Source organism: Cricetulus griseus, chromosome 2, assembly GCF_003668045.3.
Source record: "Cricetulus griseus strain 17A/GY chromosome 2, alternate assembly CriGri-PICRH-1.0, whole genome shotgun sequence".
NCBI lineage: Eukaryota > Metazoa > Chordata > Mammalia > Rodentia > Cricetidae > Cricetulus > Cricetulus griseus.
Window position 1 is genome coordinate 358722196 of NC_048595.1, and position 21342 is coordinate 358743537.

The 21342-nt window shown below is 45.3% G+C and overlaps 1 protein-coding gene across 4 annotated transcripts in view; it reads right to left on the bottom strand.

Annotated features, from left to right (window-relative positions):
- Trio (trio Rho guanine nucleotide exchange factor) overlaps positions 1–1182 on the bottom strand; it is a 285845-nt gene extending 284663 nt beyond the window's left edge. For 2 of the 4 annotated variants that reach the window (XM_027400059.1, XM_027400058.1), the window contains exon 1: positions 908–1073. In XM_027400059.1, the coding sequence (XP_027255860.1) occupies positions 908–1058 (151 nt within the window). In that variant the 5' untranslated portion in view covers positions 1059–1073. Of the gene's footprint in view, positions 1–907 lie in introns of all 4 variants that reach the window. The other 2 variants (XM_027400062.2, XM_027400063.2) reach the window with 1 other exon arrangement.
- Between the last annotated feature and the right edge of the window lie 20160 nt (positions 1183–21342).

Below are 21342 nucleotides of genomic sequence, written 5' to 3' on the forward strand. Positions count from 1 at the left end.
GACCGGACTGCACGCGGGGACGCGGGACGCGCGGACGCGAGCCGGGTTCGCGCGGGATCTGGGCCGGGCCGGGCCAGGAGGAGGCGCCGTCACCGGGGTCCCCGGGACGCCTCGTCACGCCCCCTGAGCCGCACACCCGAGCCCCTCCCGTCCGCCGGGCTCCGCGCTAGCCTCCTCCTCGGCCACCCCCGGCTCTCCAGAGCCGACCCTGAGCCACCCCGCACTGCCTCCAGGTCCACGCCACCCACGCAGTGCCCGCGAGTCCCGGGCCCGCACCTCACCCCAGGGCCATCACGGTCCCAGATATCCTTCCCCGGCCTCCCCCAGAGACAATGGCTCGACCCCACCGTGCCGACCGCCGCCTCAGTTTGGCCACCGTCCTTGGTCCCTGCGCTGAGGTGCGATGGCTGCCCCGTTTCACAGGACCGCACGCCAAGGCGAGATGACAGGCTAGAGCCCCGAGCCAAGACACTCGCTGATAATGGGATCGGGGGTCCAGCTACCAGCGTCCCTAAGGCCAGCAGCACAGGGCACAGCCTGCTGTCCCCTGTCCCGGTGAGCTCGTCCTCCGGGACACCGGCCTCCGCCCACGCCGTCCCCACCGCCGCCTCCTCGGCCCTCCAGCGAGAGACAAAGAGCCGGCGCCCCAACCCGCGGGGCCGTGGCCACTGCAGCGGGAGGGCGAGGGGTGTCCACCCTGGCACGAGGGGGCGAATACCGGGAAAGCGAGTGAAGGCGCCCGGGACGAGCCGCGGCACACGGGCGGCGTGGGCAACCTGACACGCCGGCGTGGATCGCCGAGCCCCGCTGCGGCGACAGGGACGAGAGCGCGCAGGGCTGTACCGGGCCGGAGAACGGGGCGCGCCGGGCGGGCCGGCCGAACGCGCCGGGCATCGGCGGAACTCACCGGATCGGAAGAAGGCCGCGATGTCGGCCAGGTCCTTGCGGCCTCCTCGGCGCCCTCGCCGGCGCCGCCCCCGCAGCCGGAGCCCGCCGCGCTGGCCGCCGCCGCGCCGGAGGACGCGGCCGGGGGTGGCACCGCCGCTGCTGCCGCTCATGACTTCGGCGCGGCCGCGGCCCGCCTCGGGCCCCGCGCCCTAGCCCGCGCACCCAGCTGCCCGCGCCTGGCCTGGCGGCAACCGAGCACCTAGCTGCCCGCGCCCCGGCGCGCGGACGCACAGCCCGGGGGGCGGCGGCGGCGGCTCGGCCCGAGGAGCGCGCCCACATAGACGAGGACACCGCCCGGGAGCCGCGAGCCTGGCGCGGGGCGGGCGCGCGGAGCCACACGGCCTCGGCGTGGCCGGCCCGGGGCGCGGGCAGCGCGGCGCGGACGCTCGAAGTCTGGGGCCGGGGCCGGGGCCGGCGGGGCTCCGCGATCACGGGCGCCGGCGGCAGCAGCAGCGAGCCTCCATCTTGCTTTCCAATGGGGAAGGAAGGAGGGGGAGGGAGCAATCACGGCCGAGGGAGCCCCGGTGAAAGGAAAGGGAGAGCAGGGAAAGGAGAGGAAGGAAAAAGAGGGGTTTCGGTAATTTCCGGACAGCTTCGTTAGGGGCCGGAACATGGGCTCGGCGGGTGGGCGGGGCCTGTTGTGGGCGGGATCATGGAGGGGCGGGGCCGCTCCTGGGAGCCCGGAGGGCGGAATGGAGTAGCTGCTGGAACGTGGAGCGCGCTAGGTCTCCTCCTCCAGGGCAGCTGCAAGCCAGGGAGGAGCAGGAACAAGTGTGAGCGACCCACTCCGGCCTTCCAGGCCCGGCACTGCGCCCCCTGCCAGGACTCTCGCGCCTATACTGCAAGCCGTCCTAGCGCTGGAGCAGTTTCATTATTATTTATGTTACTCGTGGGGCCGGGTGACCAGGGCACAGGGCTGGTGATTCCCTCGTAGCCCTCGCAGCGCTGACACGGGCATGTAGACAGGGCTCGATAATTGATGAATGAGCAAAGAGGCAATGGAAACAAATGATCTGCTCTAGTCCACCGGCTCCTTGTATACAAAAAAAAAAAAAAAAAAAAAAAAAAAAAAAAAAAATGGGGATTGCGGGAGGGGTGGGGGGGGGATCCCCATCTCCCAAGTGCGTCGGGTCCTCACGCTACCCAATGTATGGGGAAGATGATGGAGGTAGAGGAGACCAGAGTAAAGGGACCTTAAAAAAAAATGCTTGTCAGGTTAGTTGTGTGGAGTAGTCAAATGCTGCTTTATGTCAAGGCTGCAAGATGAATGCCATGAAGGAATGGGTGCGAGAAAATTAAAGATAAAATACTGGAGAAAACAGATCAACAAATTTCGTCAAACTACGCCACGAACTATGTTTAACGGAAAAGCGGTGATTAAATGAATCAACAGCGGATAGCGGCCCCCAAGTCTTTCTCCCTTGGGAGTCTCAGACAAGCAACCTGAGTAGGCTAAAGTGCTTAGTTTCGTTCAGGATGAGGGCTGAAGACATCCATAGGAACTCGTGCTCAGCTTACTATAGATGTGTGTAAAGACCTACAACTGTGTGTGTGTATTCAAGATAGTACATATGCCTGTATCTTCTTGCTCTGTCAATTGACTGGGCCTGCAGACGTTTTCATAACCCATTATTTAGCGCTGGGTCTTTCTCTCTCTCTCTCTCTCTCTCTCTCTCTCTCTCTCTCTCTCTCTCTCTCTGTGTGTGTGTGTGTGTGTGTGTGTGTGTGTGTGTGTGTGTTCATATATGCTGGGACAGTCTATGTTCGTGAATGCAAGAGGTCAATACCAAGTGTCTAACTCAATCAATCACTCCTCACCTTATTTTTGGAGACAGGGTCTCCCACTGAATCTGGAACTCCTGGGGATTCTGAGGGTCTGAATTCAGGTCCCCATGCTTGCAGAGCAAGTACTTTACCATAGACTGAGCCGTTTCCACAACCCTCAGATCTTATTTTATTATTATTATTATTATTATTATTATTATTATTATTATTATTATTATTTTATTTACAAGTGCTCTGCATATCTACCTGCATGGCAGAAGAGGGTTTCAGATCCCATTATAGATGGCTATGAGTCACCATGTGGTTCCTGGGAATTGAACTCAGGACCTCCCGAAGAACAGCCAGTGCTCTTAACCACTGAACCATCTCTCCAGCCATCGGATCTTATTTTTAATACAACGCTTTGCTCCAATAAAAAGAACTAGGGCTCCTTGGGGAAATGGCTGATTCCGGCTGTGGGACAGGAAATATTTAACATGATCCTAAAGCATCCTGTTGTGCCAGAAGGTAAGGAAGTAGCTTCCCAAGAAAAAAGTCAGGAGGGATAAAGATTGTCCAAGAGACATAGGAAACAATTGAAAGAGCTCCTACTGGCCAGAGCTAGAACAATTTGAGTAAGAAAATACAGCACTAATTAGTTGATTATAAACACAAAGTAAGTATTTTTGAGTTCATACTGCTGTAAGTGAATTAGCAAATGGGGTGGAATCAACAAATTCCCAATGTAGAAGAATTACAGGTAGTTTATGTGGAGGCTATATCCTAAATGAGAGAGAGCAGAACTCCTCTGTCCCGAAATACAAGCTGTACATAGTACTTTCCTTCCAATGAGAAGAAAACTGGTGAGCTACTTCCTACAGAGAAGCCACAATGCTGTCCTAGCCCAGTGATCAGGTGAACATAAGAAGTGGTAAGTGGCAGTGACAGTGTGTACCACATACAATAAGACTGCTATGGTCTTCTCCTCCAAAACCCCTAACTCCAAACAAATATAACAACATCCTATGAATGAGACATTTCCTATAAACTCCCTCACCCGCACTCTCCAAGTCAGAAAAGGCTAATCAACAGTCAAAGCTATGAGAACACTAAGGCCATATTACAAGTCAATGCTGTGTAGATGTTTGCTACTGTTGCTGTTCTGTTTTGTGATGAGTTTTCACTCTCTCATCCAAGTTAGCCTTGAACTCTCTGTTCTTCTGCCTCAGCCTCGCAATTGCTAGGAGCGTAACTCCTCAGAATACAGCCGTGTGCCACCATATTTAGTTCAGTGTGGTGGTCTTGATAGGTCTGGAAAAATTCCTATGGTTAAAACTAAGAAAATCTGAATAACATGTGAGTGTTTGTCAATAACAGTGAACCCACAGTGCATAAGAAAGTGGGAGAAACTGGGTCTGGGGTACATGGGAACTCTCTCCTTACTAAATGCTTACCTTACTTAAGTTTTTTTTTTTTTTTTAAGTATGTTTAAAGCCTATTTTTAAACAAATGAGCAATCTCTTACAGAACAATCCAGCAGGTCCACCCCTCATGGGCCTTCAGTTCAGTTTGTATTGACAAGGTTTCTCTATTTTTTTCCTCTTGGTTAATTCTTACCTATAACATCCTTCCCTTTCCTTACATGGCCAAGCTTTCCGAGTGAAAACAGAGAGATTGTATGTGGTCCCTGGACATCACAAACCATGCTGGGGTGTCTTTTCCTCTACCTGGACTTCCTGCCAAGATTTTGAGCATTGCGTGGCTGAGGCCAGTCCCTACTGTCACATGTCACCCATCCATGGGAACTCAGATCAGCTGGCAGCCATCAGGAAAATACTCAGCTGCTCACTGTGGTGTTCAGTCCAAGCCCAACCCCAGAAAAAGGCAGCCACCATCTCCTCTTAGATCCTCAGGGCTTCCTGAGCACAGGCTTTCTCAGAGACCCACGTTAAGATGTCATGCTACCCATCTCTACCCTCCCCTCAAAACCCAGTGAAAGAATACTAACTCTTCTTGAATTCCAGTCTCAACATCTTTCTTCCTCATCTATTGTTTTCCTGTAGCCTTTCTATTCTTCAAGAGTTTTGGCTTTTAGTATCCAACAAACCTGTTTTTCCAATTCTCTCTACCAGGGCTTCCAAAAGTGTCTCTTAAAATTCAAAGCAAAAGGTCAACATTTTTCTTTGTGTCCCTCGTATAGTAATCCCACTTTTGGCTAATAAATACACTGTCACTTCTCCTCTGACAAAATAAAATGGTAGAGAAAAATTTTAAATTTGAGAAAATGGTAATTGTTCGGATGAGAAGGACAGGTTGGATGGCTTCATGCAGCTACAGGCAGATTAGCAGAATATTGGTGGTGAACCTAGGACATGACAACTAGAAAAAACTAACTCATGTTGGAAAGTTCCTGAGTGGGGCAAGTTCAGGGAGATGGCCTTAAGGGGGGTATAACTGAATGGTAATTGCTGCTTAGGGCTTTGGGGGTTGGGATGGCCAGGGGGTGATTGGCATATATTTGGCAAGAAAACATCTATACTCTATGGGTAGAAATTCTGGACAATCCTTCTATCTCAGGTACTCAGTCCAAGAAAGGAATGAGAGAAAATGTTTGTGTGAGCATGGGACACATGCAGGCCCTCCCCGACATCTGAGCATGTGCAGGAAGATATAAACAGGGTTTCACGACAGCTGCTGTTGATCCTGCCCAACCTTCAAAATCCAGCTCCAATTTCATCCTCTTTCATGAAGCTCCTATATAACTTAAGTTATATAGGATCTCTGCCTTCTCTGAATTGTGCATCAGTCATTTGGGCATTTAATAGTGTGCCATATTCCATTATTTACAAGTTTTGTGTTCAGTGTCTTGCCTAGATGAAGTGATCCTTCATGATTAGCATGGAGGTGCCCGTGTGCTGCTTCTGTACCTGGAGCTATATGAGGCCCATAGCCATGAAATAAAATGAAAAACACCTGATGTGATAGATAGCACCAATTGGCTACTCAATGCCATTCTCCATGACTAACACAAAGCTAAAAATCTGCATTTCCCAACCCTGGTGTCCATGTAACCAGGTACTGACCCCTGTAGATTTAGCATCGTGTGCTCTTTGTCTATTGTATTCAAATTTGGAGACACCAGCATACTGGTGAAGGTAATGAGGCCATAGTATGACTGTGAAATAGAGTACATGGTGCAGATAGATGAGCAGGCCACCCCTGGACTGCCTATAACATAAGAAAAGAAAGCCCCTGGGGCTTGAGTGAGGAATCAGTGGTTAAGAGCACTGGCTGCTCTTCCAGAGGACCTGGGTTCAATTCCCAGAACCCACATGGCAGCTCACACCCATCTGTGACACCAGTTCCAGGGCTTCTGACACCCCCACACAGACATACATACAGGTAAGACACCAATGAACAAAAATAAATAACTAATATTAAAAAGAAAAAGCAAATGAAGACTTAGTCAAGTGGCTTATACATCAGGTGTTGAAGTATATGCATTCTCTTTCCTAGTAGACCAGTCATAGCTCGTGTGTGTGTGTGTGTGTGTGTGTGTGTGTGTGTGTGTGTGTGTGTGTGTTAAACCAGTCATAGCTCGTCGTGTGTGTGTTGTTGTGTGTGTGTGTGTAGACCATCATAGCTCGTGTGTGTGTGTGTGTGTGTGTGTGTTGTGTTGTGTGGTGTGTGTGTGTGATGTGTGATGTGTGTGTGTGTGTGTGTGTGTCATAGCTCGTGTGTGTGTGTGTGTGTGTGTGTGTGTGTGTGTGTGTTAGGACCAGTTGTGTAGCTGTGTAGCTGTGTGTGTGTGTGTTGTGTGTGTGTATGTGTGTGTGACATGTCATAGCTCGTGTGTGTGTTGTGTGTGTGTGTGTGTGTGTCGTGCTGTGTGTGTAGACCAGTCATAGCTCGTGTGTGGTGTGTGTGTGTGTGTGTGTGTTAAACCAGTCATAGCTCGTGTGTGTGTTGTGTGTGATGTGTGTGTGTATAACCAGTCATAGCTCGTGTGTGTGTGTGTGTGTGTGTGTGTGTGTGTGTGTGTGTGTGCGCGTGCGTGCGCGCGCGCGCATATACATTGGGTTATGTATATGTAGAAAGTCCAGAAGTCAATGTTGGTTGATCTGAACTTAGTCCTCATGCTAGTACAGCAAGCATTACTGGCTGAGCCAGACACAGCCCCTTACTGATGTTTCTCACTGTTTTTTTTTTTTTTTTTTTTCAGCAAAGAAACTCTTAAAATAAAGGTAAATGAAGAAGCAGGAGATGGTTATTGCCTTGAGAGTCTGGGAGGGGACCCCAAGGAGCCACCACAGGACAACCATGTCTTTGAAGTTGGTGGAGTTTTTCTTCAAAAAACAAACGTGAATTGTTTTTTTTTCATTTATCTATATTTATTTTAATATAAACATTATGTCTTAACTTGTTTCCTACTTGACAGAGGTAGAACTGTATGTCTCCCACTCCCAAAAAGCTATACTGAACTCATAACCTCCAATACCTTAAAATGTAACTTTATTTGGGAATAAGGATGTGGCAGATACAATATTCAAGACTTGGGTCATGCTGAAGCAGTCTTCTTCTAAGATGGCCTGGTGAGGACAAGAATGGAGGATGCCACCCAAAGATGAGTTAAATGATGCATCCAAGCCAAAGGCTATCGGCAAATCACCAAATCAAAGAAGAGGCTTGGAAAGGTTCCCTACTGGTTTCAGAGGGATCGTGGCTCTTCCCTAAGTGTGACTTAGGCTTATGGACTAAAGAAGTTTGAGACCTCCAGAAAACTGGGGTGATAAACTTCTATTGTTAAAGTCTCCTTGTTGTTAGTACTTAACAGTTATGGGTGCCCCCAGAAAGTTAGTACATATACACGTCTAGTATTTTTCGGGGACTAACTCTGCAATTCTAGGAATAGAGCCATCTGTGGATAATATTTGTTGGACACCCACAAAAAAAAAAAAAAAAAAAAAGAATCCAGAGGAATGTGGGGAATAGATGAGTGAAAATTTGTTCTGAAAATGTCTAGTTGGTGACTTGACCTTTGGCCACAGTTTGGAACCTGTATTCTTCTGTTCTCTGTTAATATAATCAAATACCTATGGTTGGCTACTTTGTAAGGAAAAGAGGTTTGCTTGGCTCACAATTTTGAAGGCCTAAAATCTGAATTGAGTAGTTTCATTAGTTTGGCCTCTGGTGAGTCACCCTGGCTATGTCATATCAAGGTAGATGGCACTATGACCTCACACATGAGCCTGTGTGAAAGGAAGACAGAGAGACCACATAAATAATTACCTCAGTTTCTTATGATAACCCTCTCTGAAGATCTAACTACACTAATTTACAAATCCCAACTCCATCCAAACTGTAGAGCCATAGCTACAAATCTTAACTCAGAGGTACAGAGACACATCAGGGGTCTCTAGATTTATCTAGTTCATCAAGAGCATGAGCCTAGAACATGAGTACCGCATTAGGTCACTTTCTAATGACCAACAATTTTGCCCCATGATGTGCATGCCTAAGTGAATTGGTGGCTCTCTACTCAGTATTGAATCAGATAAGAAACACATGGTAGAAGAAGTGCCCACCCCCGGGGCCACAGCCGCTCTATCTATGGGGTCAGCTCAGCAATACTCCCAGATAAACCTGGGTTCTTAGACTTCCTGTTTGGGAGTGGCCATGAAACTACAAAGCTGGAAAGGTCTAAACTAGAGCCAAGCCTGAACTGCTCTGTATCTCTTTTCTTAAGTTTGGAACACCAAGAATCGCTGATTGGCACTCGGGAATGATTGATAAACACTCTTCAATCAGTGTTCTTTCCAGTATTTGAAACACTTCTCAATATACAAATCCAGCAGAGAGGACTGGAAAAGGGAGTTACAAGGAATGAACCTGGGAGGGGAGGTAGATGGGGGAAAATAGGAGTTAATGATGATGAGGAGGAGGATGTGGTTGATGGTGGATGGAAATATAATATGGTTGATCTCAACTGTCAACTTGATGAGATCTAGAATCATCTGGGGAATAAGCATCTGGACACGTCCATGGAAGGTTTGAGCATTTGCCCATGGAAGGTTTGAGCATTTATTCATCACTCTTTGCTGAATTGTGGATGCAATGTGACCCATTCCCTACAGTCCCTGTTTCTCTGACTTTCCTACCTTGGTGAACTATAACTTCCTACTATGACCCACAATAATCCTTAATGTACATGAAGTTGCTTTTTCTTGTGGAAGACTTGGTCTTGTATCATAGAAAACCAACAATACCAGAACTGAAAGATGAGAGTAGATTTGGCTCTGAAATGAGCTCAGCCTTAGAGGTGGCTAAGTTCTGTTATTACTGTTACATAAATGGACAGGTATTGGAAGGGACATTATTCGTATTTACCATCTCATCTTAGAACTGATCAATGTTCCAGCAGTTAAGAACTGCTGACTTCCACTTCCGTGCCAGTAATTTAAAGACTTCCAAACTGATACTGTCTTTCTTCATCTACATTTGCAGAATCTGAAATTCTACCTAGCAAGATCCATTCACTCCTGACCAACATTTGATCTTCAAGGTTTCTCATCAGGGGCTAAATACTCCCAGGAGTGCTTACACCTTAAAACTTTATCACCCAATCCCTCCTAGAGAAGACTGGTGACGTAGTAGAACATCAATCAGCTCAGAGTAATTTTGGATGAAGAAAGGGGAAGAGCAATGAAAATCTCCAACCAGAAAAGTATCTCCTTTTCTTTTGTGCAGGGCGGGCCTTGTTACTCCTGTCCAGGGCAGAACCTGAGAAATGTCAGGATCATCTGTAAGGGTGACGATGAGTTATCTATATTAGGCCACAGACAACCCAATGAATCATCACAGTGTCTGGTGCATAGGGAAAGCCTATAAGACTCCATATCCAGTTAGGGCCATTCCAGAAGACCAGATTTGCTCACACAGCAAACAATCTCTCAGTCCCTTCTATGTAGTCTGCCAGAGTGAATGAAATAAACCAGTCCTCTTGCCTCACAAAGTCACTTTCCACTGGAGGTCAGGGCGTTTGGCAGATAATAAACAAGCAAATCTCGTGATGGAAGAGTGATATATGCAACAAAGGGAAAAGGTAGAACTCTAGGGGCTAGGGCAGTGAGCAACATCAAATGTAACAGTGCAGCAGGATTAGAAAGTGAGAAAATGAAATGAGCATAGGTCCAGGGAAAGAGGACCTGAGGAGAAGTGCAAAGGAAGTAGTAAGGTCCCTGTGGCTGGGTGTGGGACAAATAGGGAATGTAGTCAGTGGGGCACAGAAATCTTATAATTTTGGATCTCCTGGGTGTTTGCTAAAGGCTGCCTTTACTGGGAGTGAGATGTCAGATGCAGATTCTTGTAGGAGAAAACTCGGGTGATTTTAGGCTGAAAGGAGAGTTGCATGGACCCATCAAATATTAGGAAATAAACAGATGCTTCTAAAGAGGATGTCTCTGGGAATGCTGGACATCACAGAGCATGCCATATCATGTTGCCTTCCCATATCTGAAAAATTTAAAATCTTAAATGAAACTCAGGAAAGGTACGAAGTCTGAAGTCCATCTGGTTCCTAAAGTTCTAGGTAAGGAATTATGGACCAAAAGACTGCATCCATACCAAGTGTGGGGCCATGTGCCCATGCCTACAGCTCTTGTAGTAGGATCATGAGTTCAAAGCCAACCTGAGCAATGAGACCCTCTTTCAAAGAGAGAAATGAAAAGAAGAGGAGGGAGAGGAGGAGGTATAGAAGGAGGCAGAAAAGGAGGAGGTGGTGGAGGAAGAGGAGGAGGAAGAGGAGGAGGAGGTGGTGGAGGAAGAGGAGGAGGAAGAGGAGGAGGAGGTGGTGGAGATCTGGGAGACTTATGCAAGTGATCAGTAAGTACATAAGAAGATGCTGAATGATACGAGCCACGAGGGAAATGCAAACCAAACCACAGTAGTCCACCATTCTGTACTCACCAGAGTGGTAAAAATAAAGACAGTAATAAGTGGCAAGGATGTAGTGGAAGTAGAGCCCTTCCTTGTGCGTTACTGTCAGAAATGTAAAACAGTGCAGCCACTTCAGAAAACATTTTGGAAGTTAACCCAACAGTTAAACATAGAGTTGCCATATGAGCTGGCGATGATGGATGTACACCCTAGAGAAAGGAAGCATATGTCCACATAAAAGCCTGTATGCAGATATCCACCACCCTGTGTTTCACAGTGGCCAAAAAGTGGAGGTGCTCCAAATGCCATCAGATGAGTGTATAAAGAGCTGTCGTTCCATGTGATGGAATGGGAGATTATCCATCCATAAACAGGAAGTACCAATACTTTCAGAACTTGGGCACACCAAGACAACATTCTGCTGAGTGAGAGAAGCCAGAAACAAAGGACAGAGACTGCACGATTCCATTTATAGGCAATGTCCAGAAAAGGCAATTCGGGGAACCCTGATCAGAAATGAGCAGTGCTGCAGCACTTGTGTCTGCCATACAAGGTTCCTCTCAATAGACAGCAAACACCAAGTGCCATGAGATTCAGGAGTGTGAACATGAGCTTTGCCGTCCTCAAGTACAGTCCTCACAGGGCCAGCTGGCATCTGCTATGGCAGGTGCCATCTTTGACTGGCTGTGATACATGGTGCTACCCTCCAACAGCCAGACAGGGAGTAGAGATCTTTCACCATTTTCCGAGGGGAGAGGCATGCGCCAATTGTTTCCATCAAGCTCTGCAGTTTTAGGTAGAGAATGCAGCTGGTGATGACAGGCTATCTTCAATCAAGCCCTGAAGAAGTTGCAAAATAACAAGAGAGGAAACAGAAAACCAGCAATAGAAAAATCCCAGGAGGAGCATGGGGTTGATAATTATGCTTCTAAAACTGCTCTTGATACAATTACTGTAGCCAATAGTTTGGAGGTAGTCACCAACCTTACGAAGAAGAGAACCAGGAGAGTCATTGTCCAACCCTCCCAGCTCAAGCTGTGCATTGGCTACACCCACCCATGAGCCAAGATGACAAGGAGGCTGTGGATGTCCCTATATGCCACTTTCATGAGAACAGAACAGGGTAGAAAACAGCAGATCTGCTGGGCCAAAGCAGAACATCGAGTTCTGCCATGTACTGCTCCAGCATTTGATAGTCATGAGTTGGTCAAGGGCAACCAACAGCTCTGTAAGCCTGATGTTAACATGGAACACAAGTGAGGAGACCCAGCTGGAAAGACTTAATAAGACAGTTAATGATTGCAAAAGGGGAATATAAGACCAAATAAGCAGAAAGGGCCCAGGGATTCAGAGAACAGAAAAACCCTAAAAAGGTGATAGAGGAAGAATTCCTAGATCAGAATTTCATTTGCTGCTGTTCAAAAGCCTGTGCTTGAAATACAAAGAGTAAATACAATATGATGTTTTAAATAGACTAAGGAGATGGACTCTGTACTCAGAATAAACAAAAACTGGCTGTATGTATGTTTGTGAATTGACAGCCAGTGCCATCCTTTTCTAACTGGCTTGGACCTCACTGTATGTAGGCAACAGGAAGTAGACTGTCTCACTGTGTGTGGCTTAAACATATATGAGCTCTCAAAGCCTGCCTCCATAGTGACATACTTCCTCCACCAAGGTCACACCTACTAAAAGTGCCACTCCCTGTGAGACTATAGGGCCAATTACATTCAAACTAACATACATGATTCATTCAAAATCTTTTTTTAAATTTTTTTTAGGTACAAATGCTGCTTGGCCAATGACTAGGATTTTTCATCTGCTAGCTCAGTCTTAATTATCATAAACCTATATATTTTATAAGACTTATCTAATTGGACACCAGTGGCAAGCATTCTGTCTTCCTAGGCTCACATGGTGACTCTGGAGGAAGAGAGAAGAGGCCCACTTCCTTCTTGCCCTTGTTTATATATGAGTCTCCCTGCTATGTCACTTCCCACCTGGATCACCACTTCTTTACTACATTTCCCAAAATCCTCCTTGACTTGAGTCACACCTAACTTGCTGCCTCATTGGCCAAACAGTACTTTATTTATCATCCAATAAGACACATACACAGAAGCACTTCCCCCATCATCTCCTCTTTTCTGTCTAAATAAAAAGAAGGATAACTTATCTTTTATAATAACTGAATAAAACTATACCTGTAACTATCTGTCTTCAACTCTATCAAAGAACACAGAAGGATAATATATAAACTCTAGAATTGACAGAGACATCTCGCTACCTGGACAGTCACCCAAAGTTACTCTGTAACGTTGAGGCATCCATCTTCAGCCCATAGGCCACAGTGTGTCTGGCACCCTTCTCCATTACAACAGGAACCCTTTAGTACTGTCTTGTTTTATAAGTTCAGCAGTCATTTTTTGTGGGACCTGTATGTCCAGTTTATACAGAAACAAACAGTCCAGGCAAGAGCAGTTTCTTGCCCAAATGGCTACTCTTGCCAACTCTCCATAATGAGTTTCTTCAATGCCCATCTTCCTTTCAGACGTAATTGGTGTGCCAGGAGCAATTGTGTCTCACGGCCAAGAAAAACCCTAAACCATTTAAATGCCATATATTCTGTTGGTCTTTGAAAGGTTTCAAGAATATCTATCGATCTCAAATACATCTCTGTATATCTAGAAAACTTAACTATCCTAATTATAGTTCTGACCATCATAGGTGACTCTATATCCTGTATTTAATTATGCATATCATTTTAAAAGATCTGTATAAACACAATACCTACCCGGGCATTGGTGGTGCACACCTTTAATCCCAGCACTCGGGAGGCAGAGGCAAGTGGATCTCTATGAGTTCGAGGCCAGCCTGTTCTCCAGAGCGAGTGCCAGGATAGGCTCCAAAGCTACACAGAGAAACCCTGTCTCAAAAAAAAAAAACAAAAAAAAACAAAAAAAAACCACAATACCTAAACAAGAGGAGACATATACATATCACAAAATTGGCCTTAAAGTTGTATCAATAAATGAAAATCCATACCAATGCAAAGTATTCATACCTATGTTCTATTCCCCTTTTTTTTTCCTTTAAAAAGAGATTGACTATGCTCATTACCATTTATAATCAACTCCATTTAAATGAAAACAAACATTTATAAACAATATTTGGGAATTTGGGCATCATTCATTCCAAACTGCTTCCTGCTGATTGGGGGCGATGTCCATACCATGGTGATCATGATAAAACACAGAAATCTGACCAAGTCCTTGTTTTTGTAGTCTGTAAGGCTGCATCATCTCAGCTGTTTTGGATGTAGGATCAGTTGGATCACTGCTTCAGGGGGTCTTGCTTGATCAAGACCATATTAGTCTGGAAGGAATCATATTGTTTGTGTTTCTACAAACAATGAAAAGCTGTGTAGTCTGGAAGGAATCCACAGCTTTTCATTGTTTGTAGAAACACAAACAAAATCTCTTTTCCAAAGTAACCTGTCCTTATACTTAAATTTTGAAGTCAAGGCATTTTTAAAATGTGTAAGTTGGATTAATTCAGCAGCACTAATAATCAAATGTATTTTAGCAGTAGTAACTCTTTCCTCGGCAATCAATTTAAAGACAACAATATAGCATATAGTACCCAGACTCCCTGTGTATTTTCCATCTTTATGTGGCTTTTTTACTATTCTATTTTTACTTCCTTTTTTTTTTTTTTTTTTTTTTTTTTTTTCCTGAGACAGGGTTTCTCTGTGGAAATCTGCCTGTCTCTGCTTTTGGAGTGCTGAGATTAAAGGTGTGTGCCACCACACACAGCTACTCTATTTCCTCCTGCTACTTTTTCTCTCCCAAGCCTACATATATTTTTAAATGCAACGTAAACCTTTAGAGGTTTTTCTTTATCTGGATCTGTCTTTATCATCTCATGAATGCCGAGTCCAACCCCCAAGAGTGCAGGGATGGTGTGAGCATATGGAAGCTGCTCCGATGCCTCTCAGCGGCCCAACAGGGCAGGCTACAGCGGTAGGTTTCCCTCTTCCTCTGGGAATCTTGGGGCATGGGATCAGACCGCTCACTGGCACCATTCTGTTACGATAAATCTTTCTGCTACCCACTTGAGTTCTGCCCACCACGTGGGTGGCCAAAATAATATACAGAGACTTATATTAGGTACAAATGCTGCTTGGCCAATGACTAGGATTTCTCACCTGCTAGCTCAGTCTTAATTATCATAAATCTATATATTTCATAAGACTTATCTTATTGGACGCCAGTGGCAAGAGTCCTGTCTTCCCAGGCTCACATGGTAACTCTGGAGGAAGAGAGAAGGAGCTCAAAATCTTTTTGTTTGTTTTGTTTCTGTTTTTGAAGACAAGGGTTTTTCTGTGTAACCCTGGCTGTCCTATGTAACCTTGCTCTGTAGATCAGACTGGCCTTAAACTGAGAGAGTCACCTGCTTCTGCCTCCCAAGTGTTGGGATTAAAGGTGTGCACCATCATGCCCACTAAAACCTATCAAAAATCTTGAAGAGTAGGTGGAATTGAGAAGAACTGAGAGTAGATGAGGCAAGAAGCTTCCATGACAAAGGCAGAGGCAAATATGTCAGGGAAGAAATGCATGCAGGGTTCTGTCAGACAATCCCAAGAAAGACAAATGGGGGCAAAGTTGCAGCAGGTCTTGACTACCAGGTCAACAACTCCAAACAATCATCCTGAGAGAGGGGCCTTCTGCTTGAGAGTGTAATGGTGCATGATCATATCAGAAGTGTTGAATAGGACATTAAGCTAGCGGATGTGTGCAGGGTAGACTGAAGAAGGGACTGGAGATCCAGGATAAAATTAGAGCGCTGCCTTGGCATTCTAGATCAGAGCTCTCAAGGGATGCCCAGACTAGGTTGTGAGAACATCAGTTTATTGGTTCTTGAGTACACTAGTGCAGTCCAATGGGGACATAGATGGGCCCAGAGCCATTTTTCTCCAGCCTTGACACATCCAGTGTGCTGAATAAATAATGCTTGTTTTCTGTAAGTGTTACAATATGACATAGTTGTGAAACACTGCTATGGAAGGAATGATTAGGCCAATAACAGTAACAAAATGAGGAGAGAATTGGCACATACACAATCAGAAGGAAAAGCCAGCACTGTTCCAACAGGAGATAATAGCCATCCATATGGTCACCTAATGACTAGAAGAAAAATTCAAAGCTTGGAGATACCAAGGTAAGTAATAGGATGACAGCCGGAAACCTACTACATTTTATAGGGGGGAATCCTTGAAGACAATGGAACAAACCAACTTTTAGAGTTCAGGAAGAGCTCATAACAGCTCTGATGGCTCAGGACACTGGGAACAAGTCAGATATAGATGGATATAAAACTTATTTTTGGTTGAGAGCAAATGGCATCTTTCAGATTGCAATAGGCTTTACACATGTATTGCAGTCCATATATATAGAAGATGTCACCTCCGCCTCCTTTGCCTTTTGTTCCTAGACACAGATTTCTTTCCTGAGAAGAGACTCAGGTCATTACCTCCCACGTGCATAATGAAGCTTCCCTTGTTCTCTAATCAGCAATTCCCAACCATGCAGAGCCTAGAAAAGCAGCCACCATCTAGTACCTGAAATACATCTTGGCAATGTTTGCCCAAGTGATGAGATTGATATTTGAAGCCATTTAAAATATTTTCTAATTCTAATTTATTCACTCTATTCATCCTAATACTCACATTGGCAGCATCTTCTTAAGGACAATTGTTTTACCTTTCTTCCTACCCCCCTTTCTCAGGTGCTATGGAATTGGTACCCCTCTTCTAGGAAGAATGGAGAAGCCAGTACTAAGGCTACAACGCTAGTAACATGAGTCTGTATTAAATTACAGAGAAGCCTCAATTTGGAATACTAAAAACTACCCTAGACAGAACATGTCCAAGTCATATTGCTCTGGAAGCCTACAGAAATAATGTAGATTTTATATTATGCACAAGCTGCATTTGAAGATACTGGCCTTATGTTACTTAATTTCCCTATAATAAATAAAAACCCATGTGTTCACTGTTTTAGACTTTGGTAGTAGGAAAGTTTATCTCTGCTGGCAGATGGCTGTGCTTCCTCTCCTGAGCTAATGCAAACTGTGTAGCTCACGGTGTTTCTTTTTATACCTTGGAAGTCAACACGCTCAGAATTAAGTGGTGTGCTTATTTGCATCGGTTTTACAATAAATCCCCCTTTGTGTCGTGGCTTTCATTCTTTTAAATTTGTTCTTTTAAGTTTGTACTTCTCTCTTTACCCTAAGTTTGTTTGAGTTCTTCTCAAAAACATGTTGGGGGCAAGGGGATGAGTGGATGGATGGATGGATGGATGGATGGATGGATGGATGGATGATTGTGTGACAGATGTGGATAGATGGATGGATGGATGGATCAACAGATAGATAGACAGATAGACAGACAGATGGATGGATGATTTGTGATGGATGGGGTGATGGTTAATTATCATTGTAAGTTTGACTGAATTTAGAATCATCTAAATTCTATAGGCACACCACTGAGTGTGCCTATGAGAACATTTCCAGAGAAGTTTCTTTCACTGATAAGAAAAGGCCTACCCTGAATGTAGGTAGTACCATCCCATGGAGGCAGCTCTGCTCCATGGGCTTAGGTCCCAGACTGAAAAAAAAAAGGAGGGGAAAAGAGAGGAGAAAGCATGCACACCAACCTGTCCTTGCCACACAAGGAGCCAGATCAGATTCTTGCTGGTATTTCTTCCCTGCTGTGACAGGTTTTTCCCCCTAAACTGTGAACCAAAATGAACCTTGTAGGGGAAATGTTAGCCGCGCCCTTTTGGGGCTGGTACAGGTGACACAGACCACGCACACTAGGGCGTGGTCAGAGTGACCTTAAATATGAGGGTCGCACGAAGGAGGCTCTCTGTTCCATGGTTCGCCTGGTTGTAGGGGACTGACTCTGTCACATAAGTACTCTCCTATTAAAACATCTGTTCATCAAACTTGCTCTGACTCCTTTTCGGTATGCATTAATTGCACCCTACTATAGTTTGGTGTCAGGAGTGGGATTTTTATTCTAACCGAGGGTGAGAAGCGACGTTTGGTGAGATTTATTCCCTTGCTGCATCGGCGTCCAGGTAATTTTTCATCTTCACCCATGACTAGCATTTCCCCTACAGAACCTTCCTCAAATTTCTTTTGTCAGGTATTTTGTCATAGCAATAATAAAAGTAGCAAACCCAGATGGCTCTATGAGAGACAGATGAATAGGTATATACACTAGTTCGCCTCAATTGTTAGCAAGAGGGAAAGACTGTCTCCAGCAAAGTTCATTTTCTTTCTGATCTTCCTTTATGCTGTAATACCAACTTAGCTAGTGTGTTTGTATAGCTGTAGGAAGTTTAGTGGGACATGGTGCCACACATCTTTAATGTCAGCACTCAGCAGACAAAGGCAGTAGGATTTCTGCCTACAAGTAGTGACTTGTAGACCAAGTCTACCTAGCAAGCTCCAGGCTAGCCAAGGCTATAGTGAGACCTTGTCTCAACAAAATAAAACAAAATACAATTAGGAAGTTTACCTTTAGTTTACTTACTTGTCAAATGAGAATAGTTACATTCCTAACATCATACAGTTGTTCTGAGGTTTAATTTGATAATACATGTGATTGTTGAATAGGGTCTGCCTAGGACAGGAAAAGTTTAATGAATGTTGACTATCACTCAATGGTGTAATCCTCCTTTCATCTACTCTAATTGATTCTTCTCCAGGTACTCATCATCTTAGGCAATGACCTTTGAATCTGTCTTAAAATTAAGAATCTTAGAGTTGAAAACATCAGCTAATTATCTAGAGTGATTCTGATGGGGGGTAATGGCCTGTTAGTAGAGACTTCTGCAAGCTCCTCTGGAACTAGACCCTTATCATGGGGGAGAGGGGCTTCCACCTGGACTAAAACTAGGCAAAGACCTGAGAAGAGAGAAGAGAATGAGGTCCATACAGTCCAACACCCTGGATGCAAAGACAGAAGCAATCATAAATGAAAACAGAAGCTGCTGATCACTAAATCTGCTACACATTAGGGGTTGAATATATGTAACTGTGAAATCCCTTTGTACAGGAGGAGCCAGACCCTCATTCTTTTGCAGCCCACAGCTAGCATTAGCCTTCCAAAGGCTGGGACTAGTCACTCAAAGCAAGTTTCTGGAGGGACCTGGTGGGTGTGCTGGACAGGAAAGGACATGCTGATCATCAGGAGGGCACAACCCTTGAGAGACCCATGGAATTTCTCCAAGCGCTTTGTGACTTCCCAAGGGCTAATTTTCAAGGATTTAGAATTCTGCATTGTAGTAGTGAGTTAGCGAGCCAGTAAACATTGAATATTCATGATCATGCAATATTATTTGTCTCTGTGGGTACTCAGGGCTGGGGACATCTGAGAAAGGACCACAGGTAAGTAGAATGCAGTCTTCTGTCTTTCAGGCAAGGGCTGTCCCTCTGCACCTATTCACAGTTGAAATCCCTCCTCCTTTCTCTGCAAGTCTGATGAGCCTCCCAAAGGGCTCCAAAAATGTTAATTTACCCCTTTCCTTTAAGAATGACCTTCAGGGGCTGGAGAGATGGTTAAGTGGTTAAGAGCATTGGCTCTCCTTCCAAAAGATCAGGGTTCAATTCCCACCACCCACATGGCAACTTACAACTGTCCGTAGCTCCAGCTCCAGTTCCAGGGGATCCAACATTTGCACATGAAATAAAAAATAAATAAATCATTTAAAAATGACCTTCAGATTCCCTAGTGTGACATTAAGGATCTGTACCAGCTAGTTTTGTGTGCCAACTTGACGCAGGCTAGAGTTATTAGAGAGGAAGGAGTCTCAGCTGAGGAAATGCCTCCATGACATCCAGCTGTAAGGCATTTTCTCAATTAATGATCAGTGCAGGGGGGACAAGTTCATGGTTGATGGTGCCATCCCTGGGCTGGTGGTCCTGGCTTCTATAAGGAGGTGGGCTGAGCAAGTCATGAGAAGTAAGCCAGTAAGCAGCACCCCTCCATGGCCTCTTTGTCAGCTCCTGCTTCCAAGTTCCTATCCTGACTTCCTTTGGTGATGAACAGCAATAGGGAAGCATAAACTAAATAAATGCTATCCTCCCTAACTTACTTTTTGGTCATGGTGATTTGTCACAGAAATAGAACCATAACTAAGACAAAATCCATTTGCTAATGTCCCAAACCTCATCATCTCCCAATTGATTGACTGAAGAAATGTGGTGTTGGGAGTGAATCCAGAGCCATGTGCCTACTAGGCATTACAATTTTGAGTGTGAAATGGCCCTCAAATACAGGCTCCTGTATTTGAACACTTGCTATTGAATTGGTGGCACTATTTACAAAAGGGGGAAGTTTTTGAACTACCTTAGTTATTTTTCTATTTCCATGACAAAAATGCATGACCAAGGCAACATATAGAAAAAAAAAAAGTTTAATGGGAGCTTGCAGTTTCAGAGGGTTAATTCATGACCGTCCCTGTAGGGTCAATGGCGACAAGAAGGCAGACATGAGTTTGAAGCAGTAGCTATGAGCTTTTGTCTGACCTGTAACCATGAGGCAGAGAAAGACAACTAACTGGAGATGGTGTGGGTTTTTGAAACCTCAAAGCCCACTGCTAGTGACACACATCCTCCAACAAGGTAAGACCCCAAATCCTTCCCAAACAGTTCCACCAGCTGGAGAGCAAACATTCAAGTATATGTGCTTATGGGGACACTCTTATTCAATCCATTACAGGAACCTTTAGGAGATAGTGCCTATCCTAGGGAGGGTGGGTCACTGGACTGGGTCCTTGGGGGACATAACATCCCCGGCTTCTTCCTGTTTATGTTTTTGATCCATTGGCATATGAATAAGTCACTGCTGCAAAGCTCCTACTCCCAAGGATGGAGTGGCTTGAATCACCATGCCCTCCCCACTGTGATAGGTTGTGACCTGGAGAACTGGAGACTAAAATCAGCCTCTCCTCCTTTAAGTCACTCTGGTCACCCATTTTGTCACAATGACAAGGAAAGCAACCACTGAGTTATAGCCTCAACCCGCGGCCCTATTTTAAATCTGCACCGTGGAACCTGCTCCAAGAAGAATGCCAGACGATGTTTCTGAAGCTTGACAGTTCTATCCTTGGTGTCACAACTGTAAGCAATGCTATGGGAATGCCCTGATCCACACAGGCCAGGATCTCAGCTTGTGCATTCAGAGATGGTGTGATCAGCCGGAGAACACCCATTGTCCCACCAGTCTTCTTTCAGACCAATGTCCTCCACAGGGCCTCTGCTCATGATGTCTGGGATATAGTGTCTCTTCCTTCCAGTTCCAGGCTGACTTTTCTTATCACTCTTTCAGAGTCATTTTCTCTTATGATGGCTTGAGATGTTTACATGACTCTTTCTCACTAATGCCAAAGGATCTGGTCTAGCTCAGTCATGCTTTGTATCTGACACAGCCCCTGCTGCGATGCCCTGCAGACTTAGTCAACACTCACTACTTGCCTGTTGAAACCCTGAATGACAGAATCTGATCTCCATCTTCTCTTTTGGGGAGGAACGTTAGTCAGGTTATTGCCTCTCACGAGATGATTTTCAAACTCTTCAGTTTACCTTGTTCCCGTTTGGAAATGGAAAGTTTTGCAAGCCCTTTGG